Below are 20,363 nucleotides of genomic sequence, written 5' to 3'. Positions count from 1 at the left end.
GAGGATTAAAATGTTATAGCATACACCAGTACCATGGTTAGGCAGTTAGCACTCTGTGAGATTGGACATGTCTCATTTTTAAGAAAATGGAGAATCTAGAACTGTAGATTGAAGCTCTTCTGACAGCTTCCATCTCTCTTCAGTTTGCAGTGTGCAATTGACAAGTTCAAAATCAGAACGCACTCACTTAAGTACAACAAGGAAAACTTTTGATCAGACATTTGATACGTTACAAATAGATTTGTGCAAGAGGACTGTAAAATTGTGCTACCAAATAAGTCCAGGGAAAAAAATAATCTTTGGATTCAACTTCCCAATGCACTTTTAATTTCTTTCACGAGTCACTGAAAAAAAATCAGACTGTTACAGATCACAGGGCTGGAAAAGTTATAGGAATTTCATTATTCTGGAAAAATTACAGGAATTTCATTATTCTATACCTAAACATTAATACTCGAGAATACTGAATAAAAAATATTACTAAACACACACACACTGAGAATAGTTCAAATTCTTTCTGAGTTCTCTTTTTCCTATTACACAAAGGGATTTTAAAAAGTCAAAGCTGGAAAATAATGGAAGGTCCTACAGTGTGTGGTGACACTCCAGCCCAAGAGCCGTCTGGTTCTCCAAGACTAGAACAAGAGAAAATCCTCAAAAGTCGCATTGGCATCCATGGCCTGGTGACAAGACTACATCATCATCTACAGCTAATACAGAGATGGCCAAGCCAACATCATTTATCACTTGGAGGCTTCTTTTTAGCTTCTACATCTTTCTTGATGTCTTCAATCTTCTTTGCAAGATTTGGAACCTTTTAAAAAGCAGAAAAAAAAACTATCAAAATAATTGAGGACTATGTAACATGACAACGAAGAGGACCAAAATAATTGAGAACTATGTAATGTGACAACAAAGAAGACAAATGCAGCAGAAATTGGTTGAGCTAGTTATTTCCACCAGCTTAACCTGACCAACTTCCTTTGGCCATTTTTCAGCTCTTTAATTTCTTCAGCATGTGTGCACATTCACCATTCCCTTTGTGGATCAAGGCCTGATACCCAGTAGCAGGCAGCTAAATCAGCTTCTCCAACTACAGCCTTATCCTATTCAATAAGTGATGTTAGCGACTGTGAGTGGTCTGTAAAGCTGAAAGAGGGACTTTCAGCTGAGTCCTAAGAAGGTAGGATGTGGAATGGTCAGTACTTCACATATACAGTATTTTAATTTCCTCTTTGAATGAACATCTCTGATTGGCTGGCAGAAGCTTGGCCTACCAAAGATATATTGTTATATTTATATTCCACCTTTCTTCCCTGCCGAGACTAAAGATGATATTCATGGAGTTCCCAGGTAGTCACCCATTCCAATATTAATCAGGTCCTGACCTTCTTAAGCTTCAGTGAGGCAAGCTGCTAGATCATGTATCGTCAGGTTGGCCCTCAGCTCTCATAACCAAACTGAGTCTGTCCCTCCCTTCTCCCTATGAGACTGCCTCCGTCTATGAAAAGCAGATCCTGGATACCTGTAGAGAGCTTCTTTCTTTCACAGAAAAAAGCCCTTGGTTCCTGCTTCTTCTTCCCTTTCTGTAATGAGAAGAAGTGCTTGACTCTTTCTTAACCCATTTCTGCCCAGCACACATGTATTCACATTTGGTCCCAGGTGTGTATATGCAATGTTGAGCAGAAATGGCTTAAAGAACAAGGTGGACAAAGAAAACCAAATGGGCGCAATTTTTTAAAAAATTGTATAGATAACAGTGTTGCAGAATGTATTGCCCACACTGAAACTATATGCAGCAGAATTACATTTTCTGTAAATTATTCCAAGTGCTTGCATGGTTGGCAACCTTCAGTCTTGAAAGACTATGGTATAAGCCTACAGCACCCGGTATTCCCAGGCAATCTCCCATCCAACCAGGCCTGACCCTGCTTAGCTTCCAAAAGGCATTCATTCTTATTTATTCCAACTTTCAAAACCATCATTTCTGTCCTCAGTTGTTGCTCCTTTGAACTAAAAGGAACTTACTCCTAGATCATGGTTCTCCAAACCCCGGCCCAGGGGCCAGATGCAGCCTGTGGCCAGCCTCTTGTCTCCAAGCCTCTGGCCCACTTGGCCGAACTTGACTGGAACTGTGCTCTGGTTGCACCTGGAGGGTGTTCTAAGGGCCACAGAGTTTGAATGAATGAGCCCATTCATTCATTTATTCACTCAGCTAAGTTCCATCTCTAATTTATTTATATAAATTTTATATTTAATTTTTTTTTCCGGCCCTCAGCACCGTGCCAGATATTTTGGCCCTGTGGCCAAAATGTTTGGAGACCCCTGCCCTAGATAAACATGCATAAGATGGTGATGAAAAAACCAAGGCTGCAATCCTAACCACACTTTCCTGAGAGTAAGCTCCACTGAACAAAATAGGACTTACTTCTGAGTAGACCTGGTTAGGCTTGTGCCCTAAGAGTGCAACCCTAACATAAGCACTGACATAAGGGCAATGCAGCTCCAAGGTAAGGGAACAAACATTCCCTTACTTTGAGGAGGCCTCCGTGAGTGACACCCAACTGCAGGATGCAGCACATGTCCCATTACCACCACTATGCCAGTGGTGGAAAGTACTGACATAAGGTGTTAGGATTGCACCCTAAATCTTTCAGATGCTTCCTCTCTAGTCATCAAATCCAGTTTGGATACTTAACTGAATTCTTGGCTTTGCTTATTTATCTTTTACACAATCCATGATTAGTAGAAAGCTCAGTGGAAGACCATAGCCTATCATTACCTTCAGAAACATCAATATTTCAAAGGTCTGTAACTTTACTGAAACTACAGGTGGGACTTTGGTATCTACTGATTTGCTATCCACTGATTTGACTCACTACTACTAGCGAGGTCCATCTTTAAAAGCCTTGTAACAAGGAAAAGAGCATCAAAATCCAATTTCCTACCTTTGCGCTAATAAATAATTATAATTTTGTTCTACTAGATTCCATTATTCACCCCAACTAGTGGCTGAATGTGGCATAGTGTCTAAACCAATGCATTCTGGGGCGACAATGAAGGAACAAGAAATCTGGGTTTTCAAAGCTATAATTCCACTGATTTGGTATCCACTGATTTTTTTTTTTTAATTCACTGGGAGTTCTGGAACAGAACCCCAGTGGATAACAAGGCACAACCTATATACCATAAATCAGCTATTTTCAACCTTTTTCATCTCATGGCACACTGATAAGACACTAAAATTGTCAAGGCACACCATCAGGTTTTTGACACTTGACAAGGCATACCACACTGACAGTGGGGGCTTACATCCCCATTGGCCCTACTAATAAATGACCTTCCCCAAATTCCTGTGGCACACCTGCAGACCACTTGTGGCACACTAATGTGCCATGGCTCAGTGGCTGAAAATGGCTGTCATAAATGGAAGCTATCAATACGTGGACTTGGACACTCTCAACAAATTATCTTATCTTCTAAGACTGCAATGCTAAACACACCTACCTGAGAGTAGGTTCTAATGAATTTAGTGGGGTTTACTTCTGAGTAGACATGCTTAGGACTGGGCTGTTTAAAGTGCTACTACTCTTGTAGTAGCCACCAAGGGCCACAAATTTGGATTGAGACTGCAGTGCGGCAATAAGGGATACTTAACCCTCTACCATCACACCATTTTCCCACTGAAAACCGTGTCGCTGAAGCAATTACTTACCCCTTACAGTTCCACTGCAGCAAGCCATATGACAACATGTTCAATACAAGCCCCACGGTATAGCTTTGAATTAGAGGTGGGGTCCAGGTTTGAAAGTATCTGATGCTTCCTGCTCTACAGAAGTACCCAAACATTTGAGGGGTCTGATCACATGCAGAAAGCCAATACACACGATGGTAGCGTAAACGGTGGAACAACAAAAAGATACTTACATCATAGTTCTGGGCCAGATACATCCCAAATATGTTGCCAAGTGCGAAGCCGACCTAAAGAACAAAAACGAAAAAGATGGACAAAAAGAATTATGTTTCTCTTCCTTGCCACGGGCTTGAGAAATCTAACTTCTCTGCCATTGGAATTTTTATCAATGTCTTGTGGCCAGTTTCAAAACAAATCTGTTCCTCATTAAAGCCTTTGCCAGAGTCTCGTGGGCAATGTTTTTGCCAGGCTGTTTCCACTGTTTACAATTCTGTCTTCCATGTACACTACAGGCAAATCATTAAACCATTCAGTAACTACTTTCAATTTTTTTTAAAAAAATGCTGGAGGATTCCCATTTCCAACACTTCCTTGTGCGTCGTTATAATGGATGCTGTCTTATCCCAAGTCAGACCTAAGTGCTATCAGAGCCTAGCATCACCTAGGTTGACTGGAAGCAACCCATGTTTACACGCAAGAATTCAAAATGCAAGGAGGTTCCCAACCGACCTGCTGGAATGAGTGTTCACATGTGCTCCTGAAGCATCTTCCTATCCATCTGGTTAAGTCTTCAACCCTGGCCATGCTAACAGAGGAACCAAGTAGTGTATTTTGCCAGGAAACAAACTTATTTTACAATGCCGTCAGTTTGTAATTTTAACACACAAGGGTCTACACTTCAGCCACAAAAGAATTGCAAATTTTACTAACACAGGAGGTAGAAAGAGCCTTTAAAAATATGCCCTTGCAAAGTCACCATTATGATTAAAGAGACCATCTAATACTTTGTCTATTGTGACATACATTGGGAGGAAGAGAAGAGAGTCCTTAAGAAACACCACCAAAGTGTACAGGATTTTGGAGCTTCTTGTATTATCACATACAGTAGAGCCTGTTTATCCACATGGGTTCCGTTCTCAGAACCCCCCACCCCCCAGGAAAACGAAATCTGCGGTTTTCTGAGCCCACTTGATCTCTCAATGCAATTGGAGCGCCATGTCCAGAGCAATTCTAAACCAAAAGTCTATGAAAAAAAGGCTCCAGGTGGCATTCTGAGCCTCTGAGAGGCTGCAGAACAAGGTTCCAGTTGTGCCTGGAAGGTCTTAAGTGACTGTTTGGGGGGGTTTGGCATCCACAGTGTGATGAATCCATGGATAAAGAGGCCCCACCCATACTATACAATTACATACTTAATAAAATTTACCCTATAGGCATGCATGTCAGTTAATGTTAATGGTGCTTTCCATAAGACAAACAATTTGATGACTCCTTTTTGGGAAAAACCAGCCCAGTCCTCAAGACCTTCCAACACTATTATACCAGGGTCTTATATTTTGGTAACAGGCTTTTAAAAAATTATTTTTCCAGGCCTTGAAACCAAGATTTTACTTTGCTGCTGCTGTCATTCTACCTTTGTTATTGGGTTGGTTCAGGTGATACTTCAAACCAACCATTCTCAACACACAGTGAAAGTATGTGAATGCACAAGTCTCACACTGGAGTGGGGAGGGCTCATCTAAACCACTGCCTCAATGCACAATTTTAATTCTAAATTGAAGTAATATTAAGAACATAAGAAGAGCCCTGCTGGATCAGGCCAAAGGCCCATCTAGTCCAGCTTCCTGTATCTCACAGTGGCTCACCAGATGCCTCCGGGAGCACACAAGACAGCAAGAGACCTGCATCCTGGTGCCCTCCCTTGCAGCTGGCATTCTGAGGTAGCCTACTTCGAGAATCAGTAGGTTGCACACATCCATCATGGTTTGTAATCTACGATGGACTTTTCTACCAGAAATCTGTCCAATCCCCTTTTAAAGGCATCTAGGCCAAACACCATCACCACATCCTGTGGCTGGGTGTTCCACAGACGAACTACATGCTGGGTAAAGAAATATTTTCTTTTGTCTGTTGTAACTCTCCTGACACTCAATTTTAGTGGATGTCTCCTGGTTCTGGTGTAGTGCGAGGGGCACATGCTCCTCCCCGATGTGATTAAAGGGGGGACTTCAGAGGAAACTCATTGTTCAATCTCTGTATTTAAATATATATGAGTCCCACAGGGAGGGGGAAGACGTATAGGTCAAAAAATGCAACATAAATTCTATGTTTGTACCCACATAATGCATGTGTTAATATAGTCATTTGCGGGTTGCAATTGGTGTCCCAGAATAAAACAAACCTTTTTTTATTTTATTATTATTTTTAGAGAAGATTAACCAGGAGGATTTTCTAATCAACACCTAGCTAGGAAGGACGCACAACACAGAATAATAAGCACAGTTTGCACCTTCCATCACGGTCATGAACAGATGCTTTTCGTGGCAAGCACAGTCATTATGTTCCATGGAAAAATCTAGGTGGGGTGCTCATTTTTTTCTCCACACAGACACAATTATGATTGCAACACAACTTGTTGAGAGGGTGATGCTCCTTTTTCACCATGCATATGCATTAAGAACACAACAGTCCTGGGGGATCAGGCCAAAGTTTGATCTGGTCCAGCATCTTGTCCAGGTCTGGCAACAGTCTGCCTCTGAATACCAGTTGCAGGGGAGCACTGGTGGAAGAGAAGTGTCTTTCTCTCCTGTTTGTGGGCTTCCTAGAGACGGCTGATAGGCCACTGTAGGAAACAGGATGCTGGGAGAGATGGGCCTTTGGCCTGGTTTTCTTATGTTCATAAGGACTTTTCTTATGTTCTTAATGTTATAAAACTATCTGAGCAGCATCCTTAATGGACCAACACAGTATGCCTGCACTGGAGAAAGCCTCAGGTTAGATCCACCTGGATCTATAACTCTGCAAATATGACCACCATATGCTACATATTTAACCGGCATCTGTCTACTGCCAATGGATGCAAGGGAGGCAGTAGTACAGCCTGCAAGGTGCTGGATGCGATTTACATACACAGTTTGTATTAGTTCCTCTATTCTGCCAAAAGGGAAGCAAAAGCAATGGGGGAATGAGGCTTGTGGTTTCCTTCGGCTTGGAATGCAGTAATTTGCTTTAAAAAAATTTTTTTTAGAAATTTTCCTTGCATCAGAACGCCATCCTCTCCCCCCCCCCCAATGTTCCAGTGGGCTGTTCTCCCTAGTTAGCACCAAAGAACACACAGGAGGAAGGGACTGGGACGCAGAGAACGTAACATTGCAGGGGAATGCACAAAGACTCATTATGAAAGACAGCAAATCCTAACACGCCTCTGGCCCTAGCCAGGCTCCAAAGAACCAAAATGAAATGCAATAAGAATACAAAAAGAATCGCTCAAAATGGCATGAAAGGCTATATGGAAAATGGTTCATATGGGATTGCATTCAAAAAAGCCCAAACTCCTAGTCCAGCAATTTTCAGCCTCTTTCATTTCACAGCACAATGACAAGGCGCTAAAATTGTCAAGGCACACTATCGGTTTTTTGACCATCGACAAGGCACACTCTTGACAGCAGGGGCTCGCATCCCCCAGTGACCCTACTGACAAATGATCACCAAATTCTTGTGGCACACCTGCAGACCATCCGAGGCACACCAGTGTGCCATGGCACAGTGGTTGAAAATGGCTGTCCTAGCCCCACACACATCAGGATTCGTTGCTGCCTCTCAGAAGGTTCCAGAATGTTTTGGGGTGGAACCCAGTACATATTGATGCACTTAGGGCTGCGGATTTTAGCTTCTTAAAAAGAGCCCAACGAATATTTTCTAATACGTGTCAATAAATACTGTCCAAACACGTTACCCAACATTATGCAGACTTATTTATTGGCAAAGCAATATGCATTGCTCCCTTGCCAGTCAGCTAAGGCTTTCTATGCAAACCTGAATGACAAAGGGTGCAATCCAAACCCCTTATGTCAGTGCTTTCCAGCACTGACATAAGGGCAATGCAGCTCCGAGGTAAGGGAACAAACATTCCCTTACTTTGAGGAGGCCTCCATGAGTGACATCCAACTGCAGGATGCAGTACACGTTCCATTGGCACCGCTATGCCAGTGCTGGAAAGCACTGACATAAGGGGTTAGGATTGCACCCAAAGAGGCCTAACTGTCCAATATTTTTGCCCTCTCCTTAGTTGCCATAGCTGTTGTTTCTACCTGACAAGAGTTACAGTGAAGAGACACTACACACAGCTTTCTAAAAAAGTTCTGAGAAGCAGGTGCCCACATCACTTGTGCTACCTGCTTTTCAGCAGTTCCTTTCATATGTGGCTGAAGCCACCCCAAGCAGGACAGCAACAGAACCTAAGGCTCAGTGTGCTACTTCAGCTGTCAAAAAGCATCCCCCGAAACATGCGTTGTCAGGCCAGCCCATGGATTCCCAGCTGCTTGCACTCTATCAGGTCAATACGTGGGGTGGGGGGGGGGTTGGCAGATATCTCAACCAAAGCCACCCACTTGCAGACAGGAGAAAGCAGGGTTTCACAATACAACTTTCTCAATATAGTCCATGAAGAACACATGCCCATGAATGTGCACTCGCAAGCACACAGTGTGCTCCAAAATTATTTGCTGCACCCCTTGATCCGAAATGGCGCTATGCCTCAGGGTGGCACAGAGACATTTTGTCTAGTTGGCAGCTAAGGCAGCCTCTGCTTTAATTTCCCTTCTCCCAAAACAGAATGCTTCACACAGACACTGAATTTGTGTTTAACTGATACTTAAGATTCCCCCTTCATAAGTAAGCACCCCAATTTCAAAGACACACATACACACACAAAACCCGAAAAAGCATGCCTGGCACCTAAATGCCCCATTTTCTTATCATCCAGAATTTGGTACATCTGGCCTGCTTCTGAATGGTTCCAGGATAACCCCCCCATCATCTTTCTGCCCTTCCATTTTAGAAAAGAGCTTTCTAGTCCTCACTTCCTTAGTGCATACACTTGCACATGTTGGGTGGGGCAAGGGAACACACTGCAGGAAAAGGTCTCATCTTACAGCATAATCCGGCATGGCTCATCGCCCCTAGAGCACAGCTAGCTCCTCTGGTACAGGCCAAAAGAACAGAAAATGTAGACCGGCAGTGTTCCATCGATCCGTGGTTGGAAAAACCAACTGTGCTCGGGTTTTGCAAAACAGCTGCTTGAGGCCTGCAGTAAGCTGGTTTTTATAGAACGCTGCAAGCCAAACCACAGATCAAAAACCTATATGAAAAAAGCAGCCTTCTTCCCAGCTAGCCCTGCCTATTTGGACACGCACACACAGGACCACCCATGACCTCCCCCAGGCTACACAAACACTCCCCTGGTCTCCAGTCAATAGCATAAGCTCCCGTTGTCTTTTTTGTGCAATGTACCTTCAACTCTCCCCCGCCCCATCACCACAACCATGAATTTTTAAGGGCGGGAGCACATTCTCTTCTCGTTTCTGTCCAAATTGGATCAGCAAGTCCCATCTTGCCGCTTTCTGGATGCGGGAAAGAGACACAAACCACTTTGGTTGCTGGCCAGTTCTTGCTTCTCAAAGACTTGAGTGTTAAATTGCTAAGGTATATTTTTTTCTGTTCTCTCTCTACAACCAGCAGAAGAGTCATTCAGGGGATGAATCAAGCTCACCGCAATAGAACCACTAGCATTTCCATTAAAAGAAGAGCAGGGGAGGGAGAACTTTGGAAAAGAGCACCACTTCATATAACAGCACTCATGCGCATCCCTGCCAAGCTCTTACATAATCACAAAATGGAACTTATGGCCAATTTATACATTAACTTCCGAGGTGGGAAAGCCCTTGCACAATGACTTGAGTGGCTCAGGACAAGGGGAATGAGGGACACTTTTGCATAAAATCACTATCATGTAAAGTCACAGCTCCTAACGGTGAGCATTTTTCTCTCAGTGTGGTAAATTGGCAATTTTGACACAAAAATGATTTGGGAAGCTCACCAAGGAAAGATTTGATACCACATTCAAAGTGGATGCAGGTACGGGGGGTGGGGCCTGAGGTGGCTGTGTTTTTCTGAGCTCCTGAAAAGCTCCTGGAAAACACGCTATTTCTTCCCAGAATCACGGATCTGATGAGATCCAAGGATCAGTGGTCAGGAGAGGCCTCGATCCTAAAGATGGTGCATGGTTTCGGAGAAGAAGCGTCCAGCCAGGGACTGTTTTTTCTCCAAGGGAACCCAGCCATTGATGTCAGTGAAGGTGAGGATAAAATGTTGAAATTAAGCCGAAGGCTCCATACAGGGAAGGAAGCTGAAAGAAGCAAGTGAGTGTTGCTCCGTTGTGTGTGTCTGGCATTAATTGACTGCCTCATTATGCTTTTGCCCGAGAGAAGGAGGAGGAGGGGCAGGCTTTCCCCCTCCTGGGAGAAGAGGAAGGAGGACGAAGCTTTCTTTGCTTATTTGTTTATTGATGTGAGAAAAAGCTTTGGAGGAGATCTGCTGAGCTTGTTATGGAAATATGTGCATAACTCTAACTTTATAAATCTAAAATTTGTCGGATTACAAATTAACCATCTTGGAATATAATTATTGTTGTGGAGTGTTCAGTTTCATTTTCCTGTGGAGAGCTTGTGGAGTGCGGCTAGAGACCTGCATTTTTTTTTTGTTTTGCAAAAGTGGTTGTTTACATTCCTTTGGTTATCGCTTGGAAAAGAATGCGGTTGACATAGAAACAAATATAAATAACAGAAATAAGATATAAACAGAAATAAGAACATCAGGGACATCTAGTGGACTAAAAAAAACTACAAGCACAAGAACAGGACTTGACAAGTGAAGTAAGAAGAAAGAAGACATAAGAAGGAAGAAAAAGGATGGCAGGAAAAGGAGAGAAAGTTAGGAGCTCTTCTGCCCCGGAGTCCAACTTGGGAAAACTAATACAAGAGGAACTGAAAGGGAAAGAATGGAAGCAGACAATACAAGACAATTTAGAGAAATTAGAAATCCAAATTAGCCTGGAAATCTTAATTCAACAGACAAATGAGTCTAATATGCAACAAACAGGAGAGGATCAACAAAAGGGCAAAGAAATGAAAGATAAATTCAAAACACTGGAGACAGGACAAAACAAACAATTGGAAGAGATAATGTTAATGGAGATAGCTTGGAAGATAAAGACTCAAAAGTCACCAGACCAGGAGAAAAAATACTTCGACTAATTGATGCAGATTGGATTGATCAAGTGAAGGAAGAAGCAATACTTCAACCAACTGACAGATTAGAATGATCAAGTGAAGGAGATGACTCATCAAGATGTTGATTTAGCAAGAAGAGCGAGTACATTAAACCGTGATTTGTTAAGAGGAACTCATGTGAAATTTATTAGAAAAAAAAAGATGGAAAGTTAAAGTCTAGAGAAGAGAAGAGATTTGGCAGACCTGTGGATATTTAGGTTGGAGACAAGAGAATAGATAAAAAGAAAGACAGTAATATGTTAATTTTGTATATTAGAAACTAAAGCTTATTAGATGTCTATGAGAATTTATATAAGCTTTATAGGTGATATGTAATATGTATAAAAATTTTAGTTAGTTTGATATTAATAGATGTTAGAATTTTAGAGGATAATTTTAATGAATTAGAATTAATTTTAGGTGACTGTTTTGGGTGTTTACATATATGTTTATATATTTAGTCATGAGGATATATTAATTTTGGGTGTTATAGATAGAGAAATGATATATGTAATTATTAAGATATTAAAAGTTATTAGAATTTAGTATGTTAGACATTGGATTATGATATTAATTGTTGTGAGGATTTTATATGCTAGATATTGGAAAGACACGAAGATCCAAGTGAAAGATGAATTAACAGAGAAAATAATGAATGTGGTGGAAATGGACAGATTTCTAGAGAGCTTGGATCAACAGTGAAACCGATATAGATTGAGTAATGAAAATTATTTTATGTTTGGTTGAAAATAAAGTTGTAGAAGTGTAAGATAGGGCATTTAGATGAATGTATAATATATATGATATATTATATATGATATGATAGATAAATGATATTAAGAGACTAACATAGAAGAGGAACTGGATTAGGAAATATGTAATTATTTATTAGTTATAGTGATGTATGATATCTTGCACCCTCTAATATTGTGTTTTGATCAACCCTTCTGAACGTCGTGCAATCTCCTTGGCAAGATTCAATGTTTCCATCCAAGGTCACAGAAGACAGATATAGGCAAATGCCATATAAGGAACGCCTCTGCCCTTGTAATCTGGGAAATATTGAATCCATCATACACATTCTTTTTTATTGTCCTCGGCACACTAGATCCCGCCATACTTACATGACTCCACTTCTCGGCAAAATGAATGGTCTTTCGGATGAGGCAAAACCGAAGCGTCTCCTAAATGACTGCTCACTAGATGTGCTAGAGGGAGCTTCTAAATTTTTACTTTTAGCGATTTCTAAGCCTTCTTAATGTAATCTGTCAAAAAATTGACATTTTATGTTGAACTGTAAATGTATTATTAGTAATTTAGTAACTTAACTCCGTTTTTGATAAACGGGATTAGGACTGATTATGTTTGCTTTTACGGTTTCTTTACCTATGCCTAATAAAGGTTTATTCATTCATTCATTCATTCATTCAATATTGTGTTTATGTCTTGTATTATGTGTGTTGGTTATTTTGTTTTTGGAAAAATTTTTAAAAAAAATTATTTAAAAAAGTGGATGCAGATACCAGGACTATTTCCCCTTTGTGGAAACAGTTCCATGTGGTGATGTCCCTTGAGCACATATGATCAAGCACAGTGTGTTCACTGCCCTTAACAGTTGGTCCAACAGCATCATTTTCCTCCATGCCTGGCAGCTGGAACTTCCTCACATCACTGCACTGATACCTACAGCAAGAGCAATACCAGTCTTATGCCTGCCACGCTGAGGGCTGCTACACAAACTTAGTTTGCAGCATTTTCACAAGTGTACACACAAGAATGCTTCTCCACGTTTAAAATGGTGGCTATGTTCCCATCCACCGATCCCTCTCATGACATCTACGTACTGCCCATTTCTGAAAGTATTTTTTTTTAATACTGCAGCATTTTGATCAGAATCAGAACAGTTTGCAAAGGAAGAAATAAACTGTAGATAAAGTGTAGATTGGCAACTCGCACGTCAAATTAGGACAGCAAAGGGCTGGTGAGAACGTGGTAAGCCCTATGTAGTTATCCTAGTTTTATGTACAGCCTTAAAAACAAGAACAGATTTCCTTCAGTTGTTTGAAAAATGAAACAAAAGCACATTTATATGATTATCCCTTTATCTCTCTGCAACAGTCCTAACCAGAAAGAAGAGTCTGAGAAGAGGGAGCTATTAAACAGAGAAAAGAAAAATATATAAGCTTTTCCTTTATTACGTTCTCAAACACTAATCAGAAAGTCTTAAGAAGTGATTTTTATCATGGATTTGCGAACACTTGCAGGCTTTCGCTTTACATGCCAGGCTGCACTCCTTCTTAAGGGTCCAAAGGCTCTTATCCATTGTTTGTTTCCCCAAAAAACAAAGACATTCTAAGCCTGAAGAAATTCAGATGTCCTTAAGGAAAGATTCCAGTTCTGTTTGAACTGCAACAAGTGAGAAACAATTGATAACACCAGCAAAGACTCTCAACAGAGAACAGATCTGAGCTATTCAGCTGCAAAAAAGGAAAAATAAAATTAAAAATCGGAGAAAGTCTGATTACTTTCAATTTTATTTGAAAATATAGTTGTGTTCTCTGGACTTACAGAAAACAAAATACCAATTCAGTAAACACTTAACAGGCCACTTCTAAGCTGAACACCATGCAAGGAGCTGAAGTGCGCTTTAAAAAGTTAAGCGGCCTTGTTGGATGCATCCAGCACTCTAGGACCCTGAAGAGTGGAGCGGCTTCGGGCAGCCTGGATTTCAAAGCTCCTCCCACCACTGAAGGGCAAAAGTGCACCAGAATTCCCTGACTTTGCCAACTCTGTAATTGGCACATCCCACAGGTACGACTATGAGTTAGAACAAGTTAAAGAAATTTTTTTTACCCAGCATGTAATTAATCTGTGGAACTCCTTGCCACATGATATGATGATCACATTGGGCCCAGATGCCTTTAAAAAGGGACTGGACAGATTTCTGGAGGAAAAATTCATCATCGGTAATAAACCATGATAAGAAAATGTAACCTCCTGGTTCTAGAAGTAGGCTCTCCCTGAATTCCAGATACAAGGGAGTACAACCTGACCTTGGCATCAGTGGTCCTCGTGCACAGCTATTTAGAGCACTGTCATGTCTGTATACAGCCTGTTAAAATTACATCAATGTGGGCATGACAAAGCCTTAACTCAAACTTCAATCCTATGCACTTTTACTTGGAAATAAAGTCTGTTGAGCAAACTTAGAGTGATGAGTAATGAGGTATAGGACTGGATGTTCAAGTTCTGTTCATGCAAATAGGACTTTCCTAAATGGTCCCATCACAGAAGTGACTCCTCAACACATAAGAACATAAGAACAGCCCCAATGGATCAGGCCATAGGCCCATCTAGTCCAGCTTCCTGTATCTCACAGCGGCCCACCAAATGCCCCAGGGAGCACACCAGATAACAAGAGACCTCATCTTGGTGCCCTCCCTTGCATCTGGCCTTCTGACATAGCCCATTTCTAAAATCAGGAGGTTGCGCATACACATCATGGCTTGAAACCCGTAATGGATTTTTCTCCAGAAACTTGTCCAATCCCCTTTTAAAGGTGTCCAGGCCAGATGCTGTCACCACATCTGTGGCAAGGAGTTCCGCAGACCAACCACACACTGAGTAAAGAAATATTTTCTCTTGTCTGTTCTAACTCTCGCAACACTCAATTTTAGTGGATGTCCCCTGGTTCTGGTGTTATGTGAGAGTGTAAAGAGCATCTCTCTATCCACTCTGTCCATCCCCTGCATAATTTTGTATGTCTCAATCATGCCCCCCTCAGGCGCCTCTTTTCTAGGCTGAAGAGGCCCAAATGCCATAGCCTTTCCTCATAAGGAAGGTGCCCCAGCCCCGTAATCATCTTAGTCGCTCTCTTTTGCACCTTTTCCATTTCCACTATGTCTTTTTTGAGATGCGGCGACCAGAACTGGACACAATACTCCAGGTGTGACCTTACCATAGATTTGTACAACAGCATTATAATATTAGCTGTTTTGTTCTCAATACCTTTAACTGCTCTGTTGTAACTACAGTGAGTGCTGTTATCAGGATAACTTTCCTCCCACTCTTTTCAACCTGTGGTTAAGGGTGAAAAACAGAGTTCTAAATCTGTGTTAGCTATTTTACATATGGACTCAAGCATGTGCATAAGCACTGATGACCTCTGTGGATTCATCAAGGATGCAAATGAATACAAGGGTCTTGTTCATGGTGTGATAAGAAACACCATGCACTCAGTACTCTCCAAAGGAACAGCAAATACCTGGAGAGGAATAAACCCCATTCCCTGGAGGGCAAGTCAATACCTTCTGGTCCCATGCCCAGACAATTCCCCTCCACATCTTTGCAACAGCAGGGCAGAGAACAAGGCAGCCCATCCCCTCCCGCCTTCTCGTTCCAGGAGCACAGAGTCCTTCCTAGCTTATTGCCCCCATTATCATTGTATACATTCATTTTTCTCATAAGAAAAAGTCTACTGGATTTGATGAAAGCCAAGTCCAGAACCCCTGTTCACCACAGTGGTCAACAAGATGCCTCTGGGAAACCTGCAAGCAGGAGACAGTAGTCCCCTCACACTGTGGCTCTCCAACAACTTGGTGACATGTAGCCTCTGAACTTGTCGGTAGCATATAGTCACAGCATTAGCAGTCACTGACAAATTTGAGAAGTCCAATTGCATCTTGAAGCGTCCTAAGCTAATGGCCACGGTTGCATCCTGCAGCAGTAAAGGCCACAATTAATCCTGCACTTCTCACTTAATTGCTAGTTAGTTTGCTTTAAATCATTCCATAGTAAAAGGGTAACCTAATCACTTGCGGGACAATCTTATGCATGCACACTCAGAAGTCAGTCATGCATATTCAATGGGCCTCACTCCCAGGGTATGTTGTGCAATTTGCAGCCTTAGGAATACATTTGATTTCACAAGGTGGCAGTCTGGATTCTGAGTTACACAATGAATTCAACACTTAGTGGTCACAAATGGTCACTCAGGAGCTGTGATTCTTGGAAGTTGATCAGGGGTTGTTAAACCCCCCCCCCCATGCCAAGATCAGCAATGGAAGACAAGTCTCCCTGAAAAATAGTTAGTACACCACAACTGATCTTTGTCTGCAGTGTGGCACTGGGCATGCTCAAAGACATGATCTCAGCCTTTGCAAGACCGAGAAAACCTGGCTAGCACACTGCTTGGACCAAATTGATACTCTTATTCATTTTATCAATCATAAAAATAATTATGTTTTTTTTTATCCTGCTTTTCCACTACAAGGCCTCTCACAACTGCTTACAACATGACCTTTATGCAACACTTCAAACTATAAAGTAGACTAAAAGTTGTCCAAGTAGACTAAACTTAGACTAAAGTAGACTAAAAGTTGTGCAATCCTATACATACTTACCAGGGAGTAAGCCCCATTGAACACAATGGATCTTACTCCTGAGTAGACATGACTAGGATTGCGCTGATAGTTATTAAAAGCAAGAGCTGCAAAGAAATAAAAGCAGTTACAGCTCAAAGTAGCCTATGTCTCAAAATCCTCTGAAACACACAGCAGTTCTACGTAAGATACAAGGGCCATCAAGTGGCAAGGCTTTTGAAGGTCCTGAAAAGCACTGCCTGAGGCAGTTTCCAACTCAGGCTAGATATTCAATACAGACAGATATGGGTCCTTTCCTGCACATCATTCTCACGTTCTTTAAACAGGAAACATTGCCTTTAAACAGAATGCGTGACCCTCATAAATATATATACTGGACTTGCATATCTGTTCTCAAACACTAAGTATCTTTCATGATGCTGCCCCAGCTGCCTTTTGCACATGATCACGGTCATCAAGCTCATTTGGGGTGTTTACATAGGCACAGGACAGTCATTCTCAATTTTGCAAGCCTGATGAAAAGTCAGTGTTGAGCCAGAACTCAGAGCAAAGGCAGTAGAGAAAAGGTTTCAGGGTTATATTTCAAGCAGGGCTGTCATGATTTGCTCAGGGCCATGCCAGAAATGTGTTGGGTACCACCCAGTCAAAATTAAACATTTTTAGTCCCATTCCTTTCCATGTGAGCGTTAAACAGGTGCTTAACTCTGCACCATTGAGACTACAAGGCAGTTACCGAGATTGAAATATGCCTATATTTCCTTGCACTGTATGCTCAAATCCAAAGGTTCCTAGATTTATCCAAGCACATCTAAGGCTGCAATCCTATCCACACTTACCTAGGAGCAAATTCCATTAAAATGGGATTTACTTCTGAGAAGACATGCAGAGGATTGAGCTTGGTATGTGTCTAAACTTCTGGATGGGCTTGGAAGAAGCACAGAATCCAACTCAAAGACCATCAAAAACAAACCTGAAAAACTTAAGCACTTTTCAGCTATTCAGCAAGGGAAATGGGGAAGAGCAGGCAAGCACCTTATCAGAGTGATAAGGACAAACTGAACTTTGGGTGTAGGCTCAGTTTCAACTTGCTTTTGTCTTTGTTATCACAAGGAAAGCTCCTCAGGAGGAGCTTAAACATGCTGCAAACAACATCAGCAAAATGAGAGACTCTGACCACATAGCCAGAAGGCCTATGCGAGAGAGAACTCACAGGGATACGAATAATGTTAACATACACAAATAAACTTCAGGGACAAAAGGCTCAAGAATGATTTAAAATGAATTGGTGAAAAAAAAAGTGTAGCGTTAATCGAAAAGGAAGGGTCCAATCCTATCCAATTTTCAATCTTATTGAAAGCCATGCAGCCATGCCAACTGGGCGGGCACCACAATTTGCAGTGGGGGACAGTCACAGATGTAATCCAGGTAAGCAAACATTTTCCCCCTTACCTCCGAGTTGCATTGTGCCTGCACTGTGCTGGAAACTTGGACAGGATTGGGGCCAAAGTTGCTCAGGATTCAAGATGAATTAGATTTTGGCAGAACCAGGATGGCATTAGCCAAATAATTAATAATAGCTCACAGGAGGGAGGGCAGGTCTACCAATGGATATTGGCCAGTATAAAGGTAAATAGAATTTTCAGATTCAGAGGCTATAGGCCTCCAGCCTGTTTGAAGGAGGGGCAAACAATTGGGGGGTGGCCATTACCTTCATGCCTTACTGTAGGTTTTTTTTTAGAAGTGCCTGATTAGCCAGTACTGGAAGCCAAAACTTCATTTGATCCAGCAGGGCTCTTGCATCTCAGATAATGAGGAACACATCTTGAACACAGTGTACAGCACTGTGCAGTACAGTACAGCACCTAGCATTCCTGTGGTTTCCAAATACTCAATATGAGGCGCAGCTGAGCTTCCTCTTTCATTCATGACAGCTCAACATATAATACGATTTTAAATGGCTTGATTAGAACTATGAGAAAGAAGGTTGTGTCATTTTTAAGAGACCTGGTGGGCGGGTGCTTTGCATGACTTCTGGAAAGCGAGGTCAGGCTGCATGCAACTGATATTCTAAGACAAAGCATGTATGTGAAGAGAGATTAAACAGAGCAGGTAGTTTAATCACATTAAACACATGGGAAGGTAGTTCTGCCCTTGCTCAATTTGGCTTAAAAACACAAAAACACATCCAGATATGTGCTAACCAGGCTTGCAGACAGATGCACAAGAATTACCAGCCTATCAAAATCCAACCTGCACATTTACACATACCTATACATGGCCTAGGAGGGAAAAATAGGTTCTCGTGAAATCTCCTAACTGGATCATCTGGAGACCAGAGACAACCAGGCAAGGAACTACGTATTTCAAAGTTCCAGCCAACACACTGAGAAACTTGTACTACATTCTTATGATTTGCAAACACAATCAAGTGCACTCACTTGTGTGTGTGGAGGTGCACAGGATTACACTTTGAGTGTAAGTCCCCTTGAGTTCAATGGGGCTTACTCCTAGGTAGGAGTGTACAGGACTGCAGCCTTAATCCATTTGGGGAGTACCTTTAGACAGTATTCTTCAACCTTGGCATCAGGACCCCAGTGGGACCGCAAAGTCTCAGTTGTGGGGTCACAGCAACTTACAAGACCTAAAGAGGCTGAAGACCACTGGACTAGAGCACCACCTGGAAAAGGGGGAGGCATTCAGTGTACCCCTTCAGGCAGCAGGAGACTGTGCTCCAGTCCTGCTCAACTTCTTAGCAATTGTGCTAAAACAGCTTTCACTAGTGGCAGGCTTTAAGGGGACTTTTTCTAATAAGAATATTTGGTTACAGTGAACAGCACTGGGAGAGCATTACAGGAGCAGGGAGTGGGTGGGAAAGGGAGCAGGGTTGGGAGGATAGGGTCCTGGGAGGGGGTGCAGATTTAATAGAGGTGTCCCCAGTCACATACTTTACTTATATAGTGAGGTCATAGTACAAAAAAGGTTAGACCACTGCTTTACAGCATCTTTGGGACCTAATGCAGGTTACAGAACAGTCTTAGAAGGGGGAACTCCACCCTTGAGAAAAGGATCCACACTGAGCTACAGTACAATGGGGAAAACTGGAGGAGAAAGCATGCATTCTTGGAGAATCTGGTTTCAAAAAAGAAACTTGGTGCAAAACAGTTGGAATTTGGAGAAGGGGGCGAACCCGAATATAAAACCCCAAAGAAATCTGGTGCAAAACGGTTGGAGAGGGAGGGAAAACCCCCTAATACTTTCAGGATCAATCCCTGATCTTGTTGCCACCCGCCTTTAAGGACTGGGATACTCTTCCATGCCTCTCTTTCCCCCTGTGAACCTTTTTCACAACTGCTTTTCACCATCTCTTGTGCCCAGCCCCACCCTGAGAGCTCAGTCTGCCACCCCCAGCAACGGGAAGCCTTGCACAACTCACCAAAAACTGAAACATGGTAGCTGCTGCCTGCCCGCCTCTGCCAGCCTGACTCCAGCAAGAGCAAACGAGAGGAGGGCCGGCTGCCTTCCGGGTCCCCGCCTTCCAGGCCAGCCTCCCCCGGGCTGCTGCAGCCTCACTGGCTGGGAGACGTGATGGATCTGGCGAAGCGCATATCTGGGGCTCCGCTTGCTCTGCTCGGAGCCACCCAGGCAAGCCTCACTTCCTCTTAGTCATTCCCAACGCAGGCTGGGGAATCCGGAGGAAAGTTTAGGGTCGGCAACAGTAGCAAGCTGATGTTTCTTGTGTCCCAGGCTCAGCTGAAACATGTACAGCGCCGAGTCCATTTCAGCATCATCCGTGTGTCTTAGCCACGATCCTGCAGCCAAGGCATGCGGGAGTCCCACTGATTTCAGCGCCAGGGAACTCGGCACGTGCTTTATGAACACTCCCTCCACGACCCACTGGGGCGGCAATCCGAACCACACTTTCCTGAGAGTAAGCCCCACTGAACAGAATAGGACTTACTTCTG

At 42.5% G+C, this 20,363-nt stretch overlaps 1 protein-coding gene across 1 annotated transcript; it reads right to left on the bottom strand.

Annotated features, from left to right (window-relative positions):
• Positions 1-298: 298 nt before the first annotated feature.
• STMP1 (short transmembrane mitochondrial protein 1) lies at positions 299-19,925 on the bottom strand. Its single transcript, XM_066634291.1, has 3 exons — positions 19,834-19,925; positions 3,928-3,981; positions 299-814 (listed from the first exon to the last, which is right to left on the bottom strand). Exons 1-3 carry the CDS (start codon positions 19,846-19,848, stop codon positions 737-739), a joined length of 147 nt encoding a protein of 48 aa, XP_066490388.1. The 5' UTR covers positions 19,849-19,925; the 3' UTR covers positions 299-736.
• Positions 19,926-20,363: the final 438 nt, after the last annotated feature.

Source organism: Tiliqua scincoides, chromosome 7 (assembly GCF_035046505.1).
Source record: "Tiliqua scincoides isolate rTilSci1 chromosome 7, rTilSci1.hap2, whole genome shotgun sequence".
NCBI classification, from domain to species: Eukaryota; Metazoa; Chordata; class Lepidosauria; order Squamata; family Scincidae; genus Tiliqua; species Tiliqua scincoides.
The sequence above is the reverse complement of the archived record's forward strand: the minus strand, read 5'-3'. Positions and strand labels throughout refer to the sequence as shown.

Excerpts from the sequence above, each read along its gene's own strand:
- STMP1 (XM_066634291.1), bottom strand. Across the intron at positions 815-3,927 it reads ATCTGGCCCAGAACTATGAT|GTTCCAAATCTTGCAAAGAA; the intron begins GTAAGTATCTTT and ends GCTTTTTAAAAG.